Raw genomic sequence first — 19,844 nt, forward strand, 5'->3', positions numbered from 1 at the left:
AGTAACTGTGCTGGGAGGTGGAAATTAATGGGGGCTTGCAGCTTTGTAACCTCTGATTAAATGTCAAGTGGCTTAATCAACAGCAAGTCCCAGAGCTCCTTGCTAGACAGATGGATCCAGGCAATCAGCAGCAAAATGAGTCTAAATTCTGCAGCAGTTCCATTTCAATAGGGGCATTTTTCATTAATTATAAAAATACCAGTAGAGTAGTTTCATTGTTGATATTAAATTAACATTAAGTATTTGTAGTTTTCTATATGTCATGTTTTTATACTAACAATGTGTAATTGCACCAAAACAGCCTGTGTGAAAATTGGATCTGGAACTTACGGATTTATTATTCAAACAGGTATGTTAAGCATTTCAAGATGGTTCAATAAGCACTTGTCAGATGTGTCAACTAAAATGACACTGTGTGTTCACACTCTTAAATTTGTTGCATCTGACGAAGCGGGTCTTTGCCCACGAAAGCTTATGCTCCAAAATATCTGTTAGTTTAAAGGTGCCACATGACTTCTTGTTGTTTTTGAAGACACAGACTAACTTGGCTACCTCTCTGATATGCTTAAATTTAATGCCTCATTCATATTAACAAGAAATTCACATTTTAGACTTTCTGCACATTTAGGGCTTCTCTACTGTGGAAGTATGGCTGCTGTGGTTACTGATTAACATAGACATGACCACTGCTGAAAGGTGGGGTTCTCCCATCAGTATAGGTAATCCACCACCTCAAGAGGCACTAGTGAAACTGATGAAAAACTTCTTCCACTGACATAAGAACATAAGAACGGCCATACTGGGTCAGACCAAAGGTCCATCAAGCCCAGCATCCCATCTGCCGATGGTGGCCAATGCCAGGTGCCCCAGAGAAGGAGAACAGAAGACAATGATCAAGTGATTTATCTCCTGCCATCCATCTCCTGCCCTTGTTATGAAGGCTAGGGCACCATACTTTATCCCTGGCTAATAGCCATTTATGGACCTAACCTGCAAAAATTTATCAAGCTCTTTTTTAAACCCTAATAGAGTCCTGGCCTTCACAGCCTCCTCAGGCAAGGAGTTCCACAGGTTGACTGTGCGCTGTGTGAAGAAAAATTTCCTTTTATTAGTTTTGAACCTACTACCCATCAATTTCATTTGGTGTCCCCTAGTTCTTGTATTATGGGAAAAGGTAAATAATTTTTCTATATTCACTTTCTCCACACCATTCATGATTTTATATACCTCTATCATATCGCCCCTCAATCGCCTTTTTTCCAAACTGAAAAGTCCCAGTCTCTCTAGCCTCTCCCCATATGGGACCCTTTCCAAGCCCCTAATCATCTTAGTCACCCTTTTCTGAACCCAATACAGCCTGCAGTGGAGACAAATTAACTACATCACTTGGGCGTGGACTTTCCACCCCTGTGCACTGTAGCTGGGTAGAGGTAAATTTTTGGGCAGAGGAGGCCTAAGGAAAGCCCTACAGCTGTTCTACATCCTGTTGACTTTTTCAAATTTATTTTTGAACTAGGAGGATTAGACAGAATGCCACTATGTACATCCATGATACACCCATATTTTGAATACTACATGCAGCTCTGGCCATCGCATCTCCAAAAAGATTTGTGAGATTTGAAGGAAAAATACAGCTAAGGGGGACAAAAATGACAATGGTTATGGAACAACTTCCTCCATGTGAGGAGAGATTAAAAAGCCCAGGACTGTTCAGCTTGGAAAACAAGATTAAGGAGTGGATATTAAAAAGATATCGAAAATCATGAATGGTATGGGAGAAAGCGAATAAGGCATATATTATATTATTTACATCTTTGCATAACACAAGAATGTGGGGTCAACCCACTTCCCCTGAAATTAACAGGCAACAGGTTTAACACAAACATTGGGAAGAACTTGACAGAGCGCATGGTTAAACTGTGTAACTTGTCAGAGGATGTTGAGAAGGCCAAAACTTAAAATGGGTTTAAAATAATTACACAACTTTGTGGGCCAGCAATGGCTATTAGGCAAGATGGTCAGGGACTCAACCCCATACTGTCCCTAAACCACTGCCTGCCAAAACATGGAACTAGAAAACAGGATGGATCACTTGCCATTCATTCCTGCTGAAGCACATGTAACATGGATGGACCTGGGTCATCAGCAAGAGGGAATGAACCTGTAACCATAGAGGCTGAAGCCCTGTGCTCTACCACGTGAGCTAAAGGCCAGCTGGCTGTTAGCCAAGGCAACAGAACAGAGACTTCATTCTCCTTAGTACATGGTCTCAGTGCCTCTGGGGTGATTCTTGTAGCACAGACCACTGGCAGAAGACAAGATACTGGGCTAGATGGACCATGGGTCTGACCCAGTATGGCTGGTCTTATGAAATAATTCTGTAAAGAGAAAGTTTATATCATAGAAATCCAGGGCTGGAAGGGACTGCAGGAGGTCATTTAGCCCAGCCCGCTGCCCAGAGCAGGATCAACCCCAACTCAATCATCCCAGACATGACTATGTCAAGCTGGGACTTAAAAAACGTCTAGGGACACACATTCAAGTGCTTCACCACCCTCCTGCTGATACAGTTTGTCCTAATATCCAACCTACGCCTCTCTTCTGTAACTTCAGACCTTTGCTCCTTGTTCTACCATCTGTCACAATTAAGAGCAGTCCCTCTCCATCCTCTTTAGAACCTTCTTTCAGGAATTTGAAGGCTTCTATCAAATCACCCCTCAATCTTCTCTTCTGCAAACTAAATAAGCCCAAATCTCTCAGCCTCTCTCATAGCGCATGTGCTCCACCCCCTTAATCATTTTCATTGCCCTCTGCTGAACCCTCTCCAATGCGTACACATCCTTTCTATAATAGAGGGGCCCAGAACTGGACGCTATACTCCAGATGTAGCCTAATTCAGGCCAAGCATAGATCTGCTAGAAATGCTTCTCCTAATGCACCCCAATATGCCATTAGCCTTCTTGGCTACAAGGGCACACTGTTGACTCATATCCAGCCTGTCATTCACTGCAATCTCTAGGTCCTTTTCTGCTGCACTGCTGCTTAGCCAGTCGGTGCCCAGCCTGTAACAATGCTTGGGATTCTTCCATCCCAAGTGCAGGACTCTGCACTTCTCCTTGTTGAACCTCATCAAATCCTCCAATTTGTCTAGATCACTCTGGACCCTATCCCTACCCTCCAGTGTATCTACCTGATCCCCTAGCTTAATGTCATCTGCAAATTTGCTGAGGGTGTAATCCATCCTCTCATCCAGGTCATTAATAAAGATATTGAACAATACTGGGGCACATTCTTGTTGCAACGAGAAGGGGGCTAACCATGGAATCCTTGCAAGCAAAGGGTTCTGGAGCATCTCTCCAGAGATTGTTTTCAAAGACACCAGTGAAAAGAGCCTACTGACAATCTGTCCCATAAGTGAGATTGAACAGACACCTGTCTGAAGTTTAAACTATTATACATGCATTTATAGTGCAAATAAAGAACCAATGAATGAGAAATATATTAAAAACATTCCATTTAAAATTTGAAATAAAATTTGATATACACCAGTAAGCAGGTACTACAGCGTCTCCAATTTTTAGTAAACATGTAGTTTTATCATCCCAAATTTAGTCCTCCCTTACTGCAGAACTGTGCTAGCCAGTCTAGCAGCACTTCTCTATATGCATGAGAAGAGGAGCCAAAGGAAGAAATGAATTAAAGAAACGACAGATCTTGGAGCACAGATGTAATGTGCTTGCTATAAGAGTGCTGCTCAGCAGCCTTTATCGCTATGTACTGAACTTTCTTGGACGGCCTGCTTTTCTCTCACCACATCTGTCCACTATCCAACACTGTTCTAAACTAAGCCTGTCAAATAATTAAAACAGTTAACTGCAAGATTAAAATAGTTGTTGTGCTTAACTGTAGCATATTTAAATATTTGGTGTTTTCTATGCTTTCAAATGTACTTTTTCATTTACAATATAATGTGCAAACTGTACAGTGTTCACCTTAAAATCTTTTATTACATGTATTTGCATGTTTGTATGTGTTGGGGGAGTGCAGCCTCTTTTTCAGCCAGCAGCTGGTTGGGGCTGGGCAGTTCTGCAGTTAATGCATTAACTGCAATTAACGGACAGTGTATTCTAGACTAAAATATTGTGCTCACAGTAGGACTTCTAATTGTAGGGCTAAATGGAGATGTACCCTAGCAAGCAAACAAACAAGCATTCTTCATTTCTAATCATTCCTAAACTAAAATGCAGGTATGGGGTTAAACAGAACACTTCAATGTGATGGGGAACATTTTAACCGCTATTTGGTAATTTAAAAAATGGAAATTGGGAAAGGCTAATCCCAAATCCAGAAAAGGAGATCGTCTCCCTCTGCCCCAATGCCCTCTAGTCCTGTGGTTAGTGCATTCAGCGGGGATGTGAAAGACCCAGATTCAAGTCCCTGCTTTGCCTGAGTTGGAACAGAGATTTGAACCTCAGTTCCCACAAAGCAGGTAAATACCCAAATCAATCAGGGGTCTCCTGACTCTCTTTCCATCTTTCCTGTTGAAGTTGTTTGCCATGCATAAATGCTCAAAAATGCAAGTAGGCTACATTCTGCTACCCTAGGTGCAGGCAGCTGAGGGGTGAGATTTATGAAACATGACAAGTAATTAAAGTTTTTCAAAATTGTTCTCACCTTTTTGCCTCCTGGAGAAGAAGTATCAGGGGGTGGTGTGCTGGTAACGTTCAATGGACTGGAACCACAGCTGGATGGTGACGACCCTCTCATCCTTTCAAACCAATTACATCAAAGTTAGAAAGCAGCAGTACAAAACGATGCAATTAATGTACTAATCACATGGAGATCAATGAATCATATTGGTGGGTTCTGGAATGTTCACTACCAGCAACTAAGTAACGGTCAAGTAAATCTTCAGATACCAAGGTCTTAAACATCTCAAGCCTAACCACAAAAATACAGTTTGGGTGGTTAGCATCAGTTTTATGCGTTGTGATCACTGTTTTCCTGATGGTATAAGAGCTGTAGTGCTAATCTGCCTGAATTCAACACAGCTACCATTCTTATCCTCAACAGCATAAACTGTACATAGGCGAATCAAGTGCCTGAATTTGGCATTATGGAAATTTGCTCAGATTATAACCTTCAGCTCTCTCTTATGCTGTTTACTTGCACAGCCTCTGTAGGAAATATTAAGTAGTATGCAGAGCCAGATCCTGAGCTGGTGTAAATTTGCATATTTACATAAGCTGAAGGTACAGCTCACCATGTCCAAACAAAGAACCACATGTAGGTACAGCTCATTTTTATACCTGTGTAACTGCCTACAGGCAGACTTGAATCTGGGATCTCTGGCTCTCAGTGTAGATGCCCCCACAGCTTGAACTAAAGACCAGCTGGCTTTCAACTTAGGCTGTAGAAGTGGTCTAGGTACCACTACATAGGACAGTTAACCACATGTAGGTGTGTGGGTTACACTTTGACATATTAACAAAAAAGTCATCCTAATATTTTTCTTCAATAAGTTATTATGACATAGGTATACTGAGCATTTTTTTTCATCCTATAGCGCAGTGAGCACGTGGTAAAAAGAGACATTTCAAAGCCATGGTACTGTTGCTCATTTCAGGATTTCCCCAGCCTGGTGTATTAGCACTGAATGGTTTGCACGTGAACAGAAATGCCGGAGAGCCATAGACCTGCTGTCCATACAATTAAAGAAAACAGAGTGGGGGTAGTTCCCATGTGGTAATTTGTAAAAATGGTCAAGTTTTTTTTTTTTTAAGTGGGAAGCTCCTTCACCATGGCAGAGTTTCAATGGGAAGGCTGTGAACAGAAGGCAGTACAGCAGGTGCAGGGAACCAGCCCATGGCGGGGTAACAGGTGAGGAGCTCCAAGCCTTGAGGGCCGGATCATGCAAGCCAGGGCCAGCTCCAGACCACAGGCTGCAATGGCGCACTACTGCTGCTTCTCCTTCCCCTCCACTGGCTAGGGGAACAAAAGCATAGTGCTGCCTGCAGGAAGACTTCCCTGTGTTGCTCTGATTGGACACAATTCCTGCCAATCAGAGCATCCAGGGGCAATGTCTGTGGCAGGAGAAAAAGCTCCATGAAGAGGTGTTTCGCTAGTGCTGTTACCCCAGCTGGGGAGCGGGTGGCAACACTGATGCATGGAGGTAAACACCCCCCAGCCTGCTCCTGCGCCCCCTCCTGCCCAGACTCCTCACCTCCAGCCCACTCCTGAACTCTCTCCACCACTGCCCCTTCCCACTTATGCATCTTACCTATGACCCAGATCCCCCAACCCATTCCTGCACCCTCCCTCCGACCTAGCCCCAAACACCCCCCCCAGCCTGCTCCTGGGCCCTTCCTCCCAAATCCCACACCTGCTCCCAAGCAGCCCCCTCCCCATATTGAACACTGACCCCCCCTATTTTTGGTCCCACCCTGGTCCTCCAGAAGAGTTAATCTGGCCTAGGTTTTTTGTTTGTTTTTATGTGGCCCCTGACTGATTTTTATGTGGGTCAGTGGCCCCCGACTCAAAAAAGGTTCCCCCACCCCAACAATACAGGAAAACAGAAACAGCTGGTGAAAGAGCACTGAAACTAAACCAGGGCTCTCTCCATCTGTAAGGAAAACAAGGATAGTAGAGTGTATTTTGTTTCTGTTAGTAAGAGAAACAGTAGTATGAAATGCTATTTAAAATTATCTTCAATAAATTTTACAGCTATTAAAAATAGGTGCAAACTTTTAAATTCTTTACTCAGTCTTAGATTGGGCTTAATTTAAAAATGGAGGAAGGAGTGTCACAACAGCATCTACTAAAAATGTTATTTTCCTATATAATAGATCATCTCATTTTGTGTGTCACTGAAGGGATAAAAATATTTCACTACTTTTCAGTCCTCCTATGCATTCACCATCAACAAAGCTATGGGAGAAGGAAATGGAATTTCCCTGACTTGTGTATCATCAGGGTTATTAACTAAACTAAAGCTACAGAACCATTTATTGGATAAATGAGATTTTCTGGGTTTTTTTTTCAACTGGAGGGTTCATGCAGCAAGAAATCCCATGTACTAGAGAGATCAGGTCTCATGACATCCACAACCTCAGCTGCTAGTGCAGGGAATTTTAGCTGGATACAGGAAACATGATAGGTGCCTCTTTCATGGGAGCTGGGAGTCAGCCATACAAACTAGCCCCATATTTAAGGCTGGTGACAGGCCTGTAGAATAAATTAGACCGGGGAAAGATGGCCTCCTGAACTTTAGGCATCTGCAAAGCTTGATTTAATCTTTTGTGTAGTCTTCTCCCTGTCCTGAACACCAAGATTTACTTTCAGATACCAAGCTGAGTTGACAGGTCTGGTGGTTCTAAAACACATTTAACTGAGCAAACGTGATCTGGACTCAGACACACACAAACTTGGAATCCTACCGTGACAATTTTACAGACTTCCTTAACATACCCGCACTTCAAACGGGTCTCAGTCTAATTTTCACACTTCAGAAATTAATGTCGGAGCAAAATAATTTATTATTCTCAGAGTGGAAGACTTACTATCTCCTATGGAGCACTAATAAGACAGGGTTACGCACCTTGTGCAGTAACTGATGTTCTTTGAGCTGTTTGTTCTTGTGGGTGCTCTATCTACGTATTATGGTACCAATACACCCCGGCTGGAGATTTACAGTAGCAGTTCCCTTGGTGGGCTGTGGACGCACGGCGACTAATGCATGCTAAGCATGACAGCTACGACACACGCACAGTCTGTCTATCCCATCATTCCTTCTCTGCCCGGCTGAAACAGACAAACTGAAGCAGAGGGGAAGAAGGGTGGTGGATGGTGTCGCACTCACATGGACAACCATCTTGAAGAATGTCAGTTATTACACAACATGTGTAGCACTCTCTTCTTCAAGGAGTGTCCCCATGGATGCTCCACCTAGGGGACTATGGAGCAGTTTCCACTGAAGGCAGAGGGAGTTTTGGTGTGTGGTGTAAAAGGCTGAAGAGCACAGAGTGACCAAATTGAATGCGCGTAGCAGCACATTTTTCTGCAGCATACTGCTGTGTGAAGGAGTGCAAAGAAGCCCAAGTGGCTGCTCTGCAAACGTCAGCAGTGGGGATGTTATGCAAGAATGCTCTCAATGCTGCCATTGCCCTTGCACAATGAGTATGAATGGTCTGAGGTGGTTATTTGCTTAGTGTTTGATGCGACAAGCACATACAGTCTGATATGCATTTAGAAAGCCTCTGTCTGGAGATGGGTGTGCCTGTGGATCTTCCAGTGGTTGATACGAAGAGCCTGTTCATCTTAAAATAAAAATAGAAACAGGTAGCTCAGGAAGTTCCATTTTATCTTTAAAAAATGTTTGCCGAGACTAACAACTTCAATTGCAAACGTTTCCTTACTAAAAGGAGTAATATCATCAGTGCCTAGTGAGAGATCTTCAAACCGTTCCTTATACAGTCCTTTCGCATGGACTTTATCAGTAATTAGACCGTGATTGATTACTCATGTCTTCAATTTAAGACCAATTTGCACCTAATCCCACCCTGATTAGTTCTTCTTCTACTTGTCCTATTTCCCCTAGCAGTACCTGTCAAGCCAGCAGGGTGCCAGCATATGAGCCCACATATACCCCTGCCAGCTCTATAGCTCTCCAGTTCCTTCTTACTGCCCATGAAGGTCATTGCAATGTGCTCTTGCTCTCAGGAAGTGTTCTCTAGCAGTTGTGTATATAGTTCTTATCTCAGTCCTGTTAAGTAGCAGCAGTTGTTAGATAAAGCCCAGAAGGTCCTTGTGTTGCATGCTCAGCACGTGTGGCAAGGGAAGCCTGGGTCCCAGGGCTTCAAACCCTCTAGGAGTTGCCATCGGCTAATGCCCTGTAATGATCCTCACACGGGTTGTTTCAAGTGCCCTGAGTGAGGCTCATTTGTCTGAGGCTTGCAAGATCTGCAGGTCCTTCAAGCCATGGACCAAGCGTGAGTAAGTTACATCTTAAGATAATTGTTATGGAGTCTGCCCTGCATCCGGCACCAGAACTGGATCCAGCACCATCGAAGCAGAGTGCATCAGCCTCAACACAGGAAGCATCAGGTCTTCCCTGTGCCTTCCAGGCACTGCGCAGCCCCAGCACTGTGCAGGCCCCAGCACCACTCTCAACCCCTGGTGCTGCAAAAGAAGAGGAACTCTAGTAGAGGCAGTCCACCCCACTGGCACGGGCCCTCTGTGCACCCACCAGTGGGGCATGTGGCACCCTCAGGCATGGGCCTGGATTTAGTTGCCTGCAAGAAAATCAAAGTTCAGGTGGGGCGGCCAGCCCAGCATGGAGTCCTCCAGAGCTGTCCACTCCTGAGGCTTTCAAGGCAGCCGGGGATCTTATTGTTCTGTCCCCACATTCCCCACCAGCAGTGGCCACAGGGAAAGACCATGGCCAAAGGCGGCACTGGTTGAGTAGTAGGACAGCGCATACCTCGGCGACGTCTCCGCGGAAGCACTGTGTCATTGACCAGAGGTCAGCACCGACAGCACCACGCTTTTGGCAGCAGCCTCAGCACTCATGGCGCCCTCTACCTCAATCTTCTCTCCCGCACCGGCCCTGGACTCAACACTTATAGGGGCTTTCCTGGCACCGAGACTGGACTCAGCCGACCTGAGCCCCAGTGGGGTAAGGCCTCCTCTAGACCCTCTGTCAGCACCAGGGAAGCCAGAGCCAATGGCTTGGCAGGCACTGGTTGCAGCACAGGCAGCACAGGATTTTATTCCTTTTCCTTTCTGATTCCCAAGGCAAAGGGTGGGGATGGGGGAGGGGGAGTTCCATCCCATCCTCGACCTCTGGGACCTAAACACCTTCATAGCCAAAAGGAAGTTCAAGATGGTGACACTGGTATCTATTATTCCCTCTCTGGCTCTGGGAGACTGGTATGCTGCTCTCGATCAAAGCGTCTCCTGCACTTTCCAGTTGACAGAGACCATTAACAATTTACGGCTCTCTCCTTTGGGCAATCAGTGGCCCCACAGGTGTTCACAAAGTGTATGGCAGTCATTGCTGCTGTCCTCTAGTTCCCCAGGACTTACTCTGTTCCCTGGACTGGTGGACCTGGGAGCAGGAGGTGTGTATGGGAGTCCCATTCTCCAAACCACTGCCAACCCTCCAGCTCGTGACAGGTGTTCCCCTATCTGGACAATTAGCTACTGTGGGGATGTCCCACTGAGGTATGGACCCATATTGCAGGGGATGTCTTTTAGAGTATGGTGGGTCTGAGGTAGGTTCCTTAGTGAGAGCTCAAGTGTATCCATGACCCTTCTGAAGAGCTTCTGAAATGACATGAAGTCATCCCCTGTGGTTGGTGCAGGTGGCATTGTAATATAATCAGGGGAAGATGATATGTGCTGTGATAATGGAGAGTCTGGCATAGATTCCTCTGCTGCTTTATTAGAGCCCTCCTCTACATCCAGATGGGGAGACATAGGACACGAGGAAGGCCTGGGCAATGGAGACATGGAGGAAGAGCGTGAGGTTGTTGCACTCTATATGGTGCCCAGAGGTCCCAGTATGGCTATTTAGGAGGAGATAGAGGCAGATGGCATGTTACCAATTGCTGATGAGCCTGCCACAAGGGGAGAGACTGATGCTTTCAGGGAGGAGTGGCCGGGGGTGTCGCAGGCCACAACACTATCCTCATCATAAGAATCCACAGGAGATTGCAACTCCAAGGGTGAAGCCAGGAAACTGAGGCGAGGAGTAAACGGCATGTCACTGGTACTGAATAAATAGGTGCCCGGTATCGAGGCTACTAACAGGTCATCTGCATTAGAGAATGGTATAATAATTGGTGGGATGCCCATTGGTGTATTGGAAGGTACTGATGTTGGTGCCATCTTTTTGTCAGCCATTGGTGTGGTGTTCGATTTTCAAGCAGATGACCTGCTCTGTGGTTTTGGTGCTGATGGAGGCAGCATAGGAACATCTGGGAGGAGATGCCAACTGCTTGCTTGGCGCCAAAACAGTTGTAGACAGTGCTGAAGGTGTCTTAGGTGGTGTGAGAGATACCAATTTCAACTTTTTGTGTGCTGAATGCTTAGAGCCAGCTGAGCATGGGCTGTAGGTCCTCGGGCCACCTTAGTGTCAGAGATGCCTGGAACTTCATGGTCCAGTAATATCTTAGATACCGGTGCCAGAATAGATTTATCTTTAAGGGACTGCTTCTTATGAGTCAATTTGTCCTGTGAGTCTAATGACCTTTTCTTGGTCACTGGGGAACTCACAACTGGTGGTGTAGACATGTTAAGTGGTATCAACAGTTCTGATGTAGCCATAGGATAAGGCTCTAGATGTGGAGAGGAATGCTCAGCATCTGATACCAGCCTCACAGACTTCTCAATGAGGAAAATCTTCAGTTGAAACTCCCTGGCCTTCCGCATTCTGGCCATGATCTTCCTATAGTGGGGACACTTAGAGGTATAGTGTCCTTCACCCAAGCACCTCAGACATTGAGAATGTCCATCAGAAACTGGAATGGACATTCTGCATGTCATGCACCATTTAAAACCTGGTGATCCAGGCATGGTGCTGAAAAATAAACTTGGAAGGAAAAAAAATTAAACTGTAGAATAACAAGAACACTAGCTAACTAAACTATTTAAACTAATAAACTAACAGTGAGGAAATCTTAATCAAAGGGAATGGTGTGGGTTCCCACAAGTGCCAACAGTGGCAGAGAGGGAACAGAGTGGTTGGCAGGCTGCGCGTACATAGTAGCCATTGGGCTCAACATACATCTGGTGCCATGTGCCTGCAGCCAACCGAGGGAACAGCTACCCTACATCTCTGACCAGGGCACATCAGTACTGTAATACCTAGGTGGAGCGCCCACAGGGACACCATTTCTCTTTTAAATTGATTGCCACGAGACACTGGGTGTCATTCAGCCCACCATGATTTCTGACCTCCCAGCCACTACCAATTCACGAACAAGCCATATGAAATATGGCATGGCTTGTGAGACACCAGTGGGCATCTACTGGTAATATTTAGTACTGACATTCAAACAAAGTGGGAATGTTAATGAAGAGCAAAAATGCTATCCATAGTTCCAAGAATGTTTGTCCATTTTGCTGCCAGCTGGTGTTGCCTGCATGAACAGAATGGAGAAGGACAGATTCTTAGAGGAAGTGGTCAACCTTCTCTGCCACAGACTGTGTGATCTCAATCAAATCACTGAGTGCTGCACAAGAAGTTTTGATATCTAACTGAACCTCTGGTACTTATATTCAACATTTAGACACCACTAATGTTCACAAAATTGAACTTAGGCCACAACCTTCTCCTCAGCATTTTTTACTACTTAAATTAAGTGGCCTCCTGTTGAGCATGCTGGCTTCTGTGAATCCCATTTTCAGGCACTCTCTCTCCATGCATGTATTCCGGGGGGAATTCTGCACCAAAAATTAAAATGGAGCTGAGCACACCTTAAAATGCTACATATTTTGTCCAAATAGCACAACATAATCATATCAGTTTCAATAATTTTGAAAATTTGTTTAAAAAACCTGTCAGCTAGTATGTCTGTAACAACACAGACAACAAAAACATTTTCCTAAGGGTACAAAGTGAAAGCAACTCCTAGGACAACTCAATTCCTGTTTCTTTGTTATGCTTTCATTGGGTGACTCAGTCTCGATGTGTCACATGTGCCAACTGGACACATCTTGCGGGGGGGGTGGGGCGGGAGGCCGGGGGACGATGACGGACACATGACTCTGTCCCTATAGTCTCAAGACACCAACATCCCCTTCTCCCCAGAGCGCAGCTGTGGGGCACCACTTTCCCCCCTGCACAGACAACCTTCCAGCTCTCCCAATTCCCAGCAGCGTCCTGTATTTGAGTGCCCTGTGTAACTTACATCTTATACTTGCATTTGGTCTTAAGTAACCTATAGAAGAACAAGAAGTGCTATTAATCTTAACTTTGTACCTAGTAAGCATTCTTTGGCATTCAGGGGGCATCCTGTTTATTCCTGTGAAACTTCACTTTTTTCCCCCAGACTATTTTCTTCATTGATCTCTCTCCAGAGCTAACTTCTTTCACTGTTAGCTGCTCTCCTTCTGCCTCTTCCAACATTATTAAGGTATCTGATTTCACTGACTAGTGATCAGATTATTACAACAGGAAAATATAAACCATAAGAAGAAATAAAGTATTTCTCACTGGTGCTGTCATTTCTGTCTTGATCATGTCAGTACAGATCTTAGTACAGATACGATTTCACTGTAATGGAAAATACCTACTACACTACAACTGCATAGTAATACTGATGCTTATGGAAATAAAAAGGGTAGCACATTTCTTACTTTTCCCTTTACAAAAAGTTATCTACTAAATTAGAGCATAACACCAGTTTCTCTCACCTATGAATCTCCATGATTTCCTCAGCAATCATTCTGCCTATTTTACCTGCCCCAGCTCTTGTTCCACCTGGAATGCCAGGAACTGTAGGATGGGTCCTTTTGGGGACACCTAACACAATGAAAAATATTTGTAAGATCACACCCACTATAAGGCACAGATTATGCAAGGTTTTTAAAGGGTAGGGGAAGAAAGGAAGCTCCAAGGCTGCTCTAACTTGATTATGGGTGTCTAGGCCCAGCTAGAATGTGCCTCTTGGAAAAAGCAGCTCAGAATCAGGTCTTATATATCTAATGACTCATCTATGAGAACCAAGTTCTTGTTGAATGAGTGAGATGACCCAGTCCAGCTGGGTGCACCTTGCCCAAACTGTTAATGCTGAATACTTAATATTATTAGTTGCTGATCTGCTATTTATATACACTCAGGGAGGATGGTTTCCCTAAACACAGTGAGCAGCATATTAATATGTCAGCATTTAGCAGCAGAACACCACCACCACCAGGGAATAATTCAAAGTTACCTGCTAAATATTTAAATCAAGCCCATTTGGGTCACTGCAAATGTCTGACAACGAAGTAAAAAGTGATTTAAAATTGCTCTTTTTTATTCTAATACAGACTTTGCAATTGAACAGCATTTTTGGGGAAGCCAGGAAGAGTTTGCTCCATTCCAGGGCACTAAGAAGAAAGTAGAGGAAGGGCTTCACATAAAATAATAAGGAAATGACAGAGTATCACCTGGATGCAATTGTTAATGGACTTTTGTGTTAACAATTCATAATGGCCGCATCTACACTATAGCAATCTTTCAAAAGACGATCTTCCAGAAGATCGTCTTTCAAAAGGGAGCATCCACACACAAAAAAGCAGATCGAAAGATCGAGCCTCTCTTCACAAAGCATTAACAAAGCCCCCATTCTTTTGAAAGAACAGGCCAGGGACTGAAACATCCGGCACCATGAGGTCCGTTTTTTAAAAAAAAAAACAAAAAAAAAAAACTGCAGGGCACCTACACATGCATTGTTTTGTAAGATGCTTTCAAAAGGAGGTGCTCTTCCTGAGCTGGGAGTGGAAGAGGGCTTCTGAAGAAGAGCTGCATTTTTTCCATTTTGGATTAAAAGAGCACATTTTGTGTGTGGACGCGCTGTGTGTGTTTTTGAAAAAGGGCCTGATTTTCTGAAAGAACTTGCTAGTGTAGACGCAGCCAATTAGACCGAGCAACTTACCCAGGACCCCTTTGGGTTGATGTCAGTGGGAATCAGGGAAGCTCAGCACCCGGAAAGATCAGATCTTTGAAGTCAGCCTCACAAACATATCAACTTAGTTGAGGGCTCGTAGAACACAGAGAGCCAAAAACTATGGGGCCACTACCCTCCCCATGAGGACTGGGAGCTTTGTCCTGCCTGCAGCCAGGGGTCCACTCCTAGTCCAGCCTCTCCTCATGCTCCAGGCCCACTGCCAGCAGGGATGTCCCTAATGCTGCATCTACCCTCAGGATCTTGGCCTGATGAGTTGTTTCAGGCCTGGCACAATGCCAGATGGATGGGATCTGGACACAGGTGATGTAGGCAAGTCATTCTCTGTACTCCTGATGACACAAATTCGGAGCAGCACTGAGACCCCAATGCCACTCACCTAGATTTGACTTGGCTACCCGACCATGATGATGATGGGCCAGGTTTGGTTAACCTTGAGTGATGCTACGACACTGCGTGCCAGGTCAATGCACAAACAACTGCTGGCCCAAAACCAAACCCATAAAATGCACGCTACAGACACCTCAACTTCTTCTATGTGAAATATTTTGCTACGTGTTTTCTAATTGGATATTTTTCTAACAAAAGAAGAAAAATAAATTTTATCACAAATTTTTAAATAATAGCCTTCTATGTACCAAAGTTCCTCTTCAAAGACCCCAAACACTACACACTAAATGCAGACAGAACTAATTGTGATGCCTACATCTCGCATTCTTTTCTTCTCCACACCATCTTACAGGTCATACACTCTTGATGAGTCCACTCTCCTTCATGATCAATGTCCCTATTCTTGATTTAATTTTCAGGACTTTGGAGCAGATTTCTGCAACTCTATTTAGTATAAAATTGTACTAAGCTGGCTATTACAGGATTTCCACAGAACAGTGGGATCCATGTGGCCTACAGAGTAGCAGTATGCCTCCCATCCCCGCAGCCAATGTAGGAGTGGCCAATGAAATGACCATGGTATCTTGTATTAATCTTTATTAATGACCTGGATGAGGGACTGGATTGCACCCTCAGCAAGTCTGTGGATGACACAAAGCTAGAGGAAGAGGCAGATATGTTGGAAGGTAGAGAGAGAATCCAGAGTGACCTGGATAAATTGGAGGACTGGGCCAAAAGAAATCTGATTCGGTTCAACAAGGAGAAGTATAGATTCCTGCACCTGGGGCAGAAGAATCCCAAGCACTGTTGTAGGCTGGGGACCAACTGGCTCAGCAGCAGTACAGCAGAAAGGGACCTAGGGGTTACGGTGGGTGAAAGGGTGGATATGAGTAAACAGTGTGCCCTTGTAGCCAAGAAGGCGAATGGCATACTAGGGTGCATTAGGAGGAGCATTTCAAGCAGATCTAGAGAAGTGGTTGTTCCCCTCTATTCGACTGGTGAGGCCATATCTGGAATACTGGGTCCAGTTTTGGGCCCACCAGTATAAAAAGGATGTGGATTTGCTGGAGAAGATTCAGCAGAGGGCAACAAAAATGATTAAGGGTCTCGAGCACATGACCTATGAGGAGAGGCTGAGGGATTTGGGCTTATTTAGTTCACAGAAGAGAAAACTGATGGGTGATTTAACAGCAGTCTTCAACTTCCTAAAGAGGAGGGTGAGAAACTGTTCTCAGTGGTGAGAGATGGCAGAATGAGGAGCAATGGTCTGAAATTAAAGTGGGAGAGGTGCAGGTTGGATATTAGCTTAAACTACTTCACCAGGAGGGTGGTGAAGCACTGGAATGAGTTGCCTAGAGAGGTGGTGGATTCTCCATTCCTGGAGATTTTTAAGTCCTGGCTTGACAAGGTCCTGGCTGGGATGATTTAGTTGGAGGTGATCCTGCTTGAAGCAGGGGGCTGGACGAGATGACCTCCTGAGGTCCCTTCCAGCCCTAGGATTCTATGATTCTGTGTATGTATGGCAGATTACTAACTGCCTTAATAACCAATTGGGACAGTTGGCAGGCACCTAACACACATTAGAGCAGCTTTCGCATCTGGGACTGGACAAGCAGTAAGATACATCTAGATGGGGTGGCAGGGGGGATGGGGGAATCTTACAGATAGGATTAGTAATGCTAAGTATAAAGATGAGTTGCACTAAGTGCTCCTTTGGTACAATCCAAGCTCAGAAGCAGAACAGGTGTCTTAAAAAATACACAACCCACAATCAACCTTCACCTGGAACTCTCCTCATGGAGCAAACACCTATTCTCTCCTCCAAATCTCTCCTTATAGCTGTCCAGAATTGATCCATAGGAAAGCATGCTCTTACTCCAGTACTTCAGCCCTCTACTGTTATTTGTATTGTTTCTATCTAAATTAAATTTAACCTATTTGGGGCAGAGATCTTGCTGGAATTCAAGTATTTTAAGCGCCACGTACACCTAGCATCTTCCAAGTGATTAATAATCTAGGATGGATGAGAGAAACAAAACTGGAGCATACAGGCTTAATTCAGTAACCCACGAAAGTCACCCAATGATTGTCTAGCAAGTGCAAGTTTCTAATTATTCTGTAGTTACCTTCTCCAGCCTGAAGTACACTGTCCATGCTCTGCGGAGAAGCTGCAAGCTGCAGAAAAGCTGCATCTCCACCATCAAGTACATTGGTGCTGAGGGTTTTAAATCAACAGGGAAAAACAATGATCAAATATCTGTAAGTGGTAAATGTATATAGCATGTTACAAGGGGGAAGAGTTTCAATGTTTGTGATTTATAAGACAAGTTTAGTCATCACCGTGGAAGCAACCATAATGAATGACACATATACTAGAACCATAAAAATCAATAAGAGGGTTGTAGGACTTGACGGCTATGTCTACAAGAAAGGGTTTTCCAGGCAAAACTGGACTTTTGCCAGGAAAAACCACGGAGTGTCTACTTGCATTATGAGCTTTGTCAACAGTTTGTTGACAAAACTCGGCACATCCACAGGCAGCATTATATCTCTCCCTGTTCAGGTATAACACCTCTTTGGTCGTTTCCTGTCAATAAAACAGCTGTGTAGACACTTTGGGGCCGTTTTGTCAACAGACAGAGCTTCCAGTCCACTGGGCAGCCGTTTGCAGAGCTTCCAGTCAGCCGTTCTGTCGAGAAAGGGCCAGGCAGTCTGGCTACTCTCTGTTGACAAAGTGTATTGCTCTTTCAATCTGCTTTTATGTGTGGATGCAATCTGTCAACAGAAGTTTTACCGGGAAATCCCAACAGTGACTTCAGTCAACAGAGGCTTCTCGTGTACAAGTAGCCATTAAGCAGAAACAGCTGCACAATATACTCAAAACAATCCTAAAAGAAAAACAAAAACCCTTATGACTCATCAAGCATGCGTTATTAAGCCTACACTGCTTTTCTCCTAACAGGAGGGAGCAAATGATCCAAAATCTAATCAGACAATTCATTGTACAGGACAAACTGCTGCATCCTCACAGAATTCCAAAGAAGAAACCAGAAGCTCCATGGGGTAAGGCAAGACACCTGGCATGCTCTGGGAAGCACAGAGGGCTGGGGACGATGGGAGGGAGGAACGCCATGATTGGGGCAGCGCTAAGGACTAACTTCTTCAGCCTCCCCCCTCCCACCTTCCTGGGGTGCTGAGCAGGCCATCCCTCCGGCCACTCACCTTGCCCAGCAGCTTGGCAACGCCACAAGTCCCACTGGCTATGGTACAGTCGATGAAAAGCTTAGGGGTCCAGTGTCTTACTCTATAAATCTATTATTTAGATTTCAACGAACTGTAATAAAAGATCAGCTAATGTCTAGATTTCATTCCTCTTGTTGTAAGACTAACCATTGTTAAGCTCATAGGCATAATGTAATATACTATGTGTACACATTTTTAGAGCAATTCCCCTGATCTTATAGTTGAAGCAGAGTTACATTCCTGATGTTCAAGTGCACTTATCAGAAGAAAATACTTACGAAACAACTGTATTTGTTGAGACGATGTACTCTACTTCTTTGGTCCAAGGGTTCATGAAACTGAACCAGCGACTCCTCAAGGTAATAAAAGAGCCATCCTTTATTTTAAACTTGTAACAATTAGTTGTAATTTTGTCTCTTGTCTGTAAAACTAAAAATAGAGAAATATAAGTTACAAACCTAGTTTTTCAGCACACACTGTACTTGAAGAGTAGAGATTTGATGCAGGTCCTCCCAGTTTCATGGTTCTGGGTTTTTTTGTGGTACAGATAATGGTTCTATTTTTAGAACTTTTTAAAAATCTCTGCACCTGAGCTGCAAATTAAGAGACTCATAATAATTTAATTTTAGCTCAGGATATTTACACTATTCAGTGCATATCAAACAGAATCCTTTCAATGCAAGAAAAATGTAATGTTTGACAACTTGAAAATAAGACCTTATTCCTTTAACTTGTATTTTTTGTGTGAAACATCAGGGAGACAAATACGTATTTTGACTGTTTTGACTTGTTGAAATCAAAATCTCATGCTTAGAACTGAATTATAAATCATTTTACCTTGTCTATGACATTCTGCAAGATGTACTATATCATCTTGATGAAAATACTCATAACATGAAGTGCCTAGAAGTTCCTGTGGTAAGTATGCCAGAATGGCCGTTGCTCTAAACAAAACAAAAGTTTTCTGTTAGCAGTAATGAAATATTCAAGCTCACTGAGACAGTATCTTGCATCAGACCAACTTCTTTATGTGAGAGAGACAAGCTTTCAAGCTACGCAGAGCTCTTCTTCAGGTACAAATCTGAAGAAAGGTATTATGTAGTTCAGAGTATTCTCTTTCATCGAGAGAAGTAGGTCCAACCAAAGACATTATCTCACCCACCTGGTCCCTCATTTGCTTGGATTGACACAGTTACAACACTGAAAACAATATTTTAACAAAGAGCATTAAAGTTTCAAACATTTTCAAATCTGTTTTCTTCCTTTTTCTGTCCAGGATCCTGTTGTGTTATAAAAGCCTGCCTTTGTGAATGTCAGTATTTCAGACAGAAATGTAGCACCTTAAAGACTAACAACATGATTTATTCAGTGATGAGCTTTCATGGGACAGACCCGTTTCTTCAGATCAATTTCATTTCCAGTACAGACTGCCATATATAAGTACAGAGGACCAAAAAGAAAAAAGAAATGCAACAAAAACTGACAAATCAAATAGAAGAAAAGGGGTGAGAGGTGGGGGGATGTTAATTGTCCTGTCTG

General features: G+C 44.0%; 1 protein-coding gene across 4 annotated transcripts in view; it reads right to left on the minus strand.

The window, feature by feature from the left end:
* The window catches only part of BMAL1 (basic helix-loop-helix ARNT like 1), a 133,150-nt gene that overhangs the window by 9,770 nt on the left and 103,536 nt on the right, over positions 1-19,844 (minus strand). For all 4 annotated transcript variants that reach the window (XM_074997338.1, XM_074997337.1, XM_074997340.1 and 1 more), the window contains 5 exons: positions 19,143-19,249; positions 18,584-18,734; positions 17,189-17,277; positions 13,417-13,525; positions 4,675-4,768 (listed from right to left, as the gene is read on the minus strand). In XM_074997338.1, coding sequence (XP_074853439.1) covers positions 4,675-4,768; positions 13,417-13,525; positions 17,189-17,277; positions 18,584-18,734; positions 19,143-19,249 — 550 coding nt within the window. The remainder of the gene's footprint in view (positions 1-4,674; positions 4,769-13,416; positions 13,526-17,188; positions 17,278-18,583; positions 18,735-19,142; positions 19,250-19,844) is intronic.

The sequence above is a fragment of the Carettochelys insculpta genome, chromosome 6 (assembly GCF_033958435.1).
Source record: "Carettochelys insculpta isolate YL-2023 chromosome 6, ASM3395843v1, whole genome shotgun sequence".
Lineage (NCBI taxonomy): Eukaryota > Metazoa > Chordata > Testudines > Carettochelyidae > Carettochelys > Carettochelys insculpta.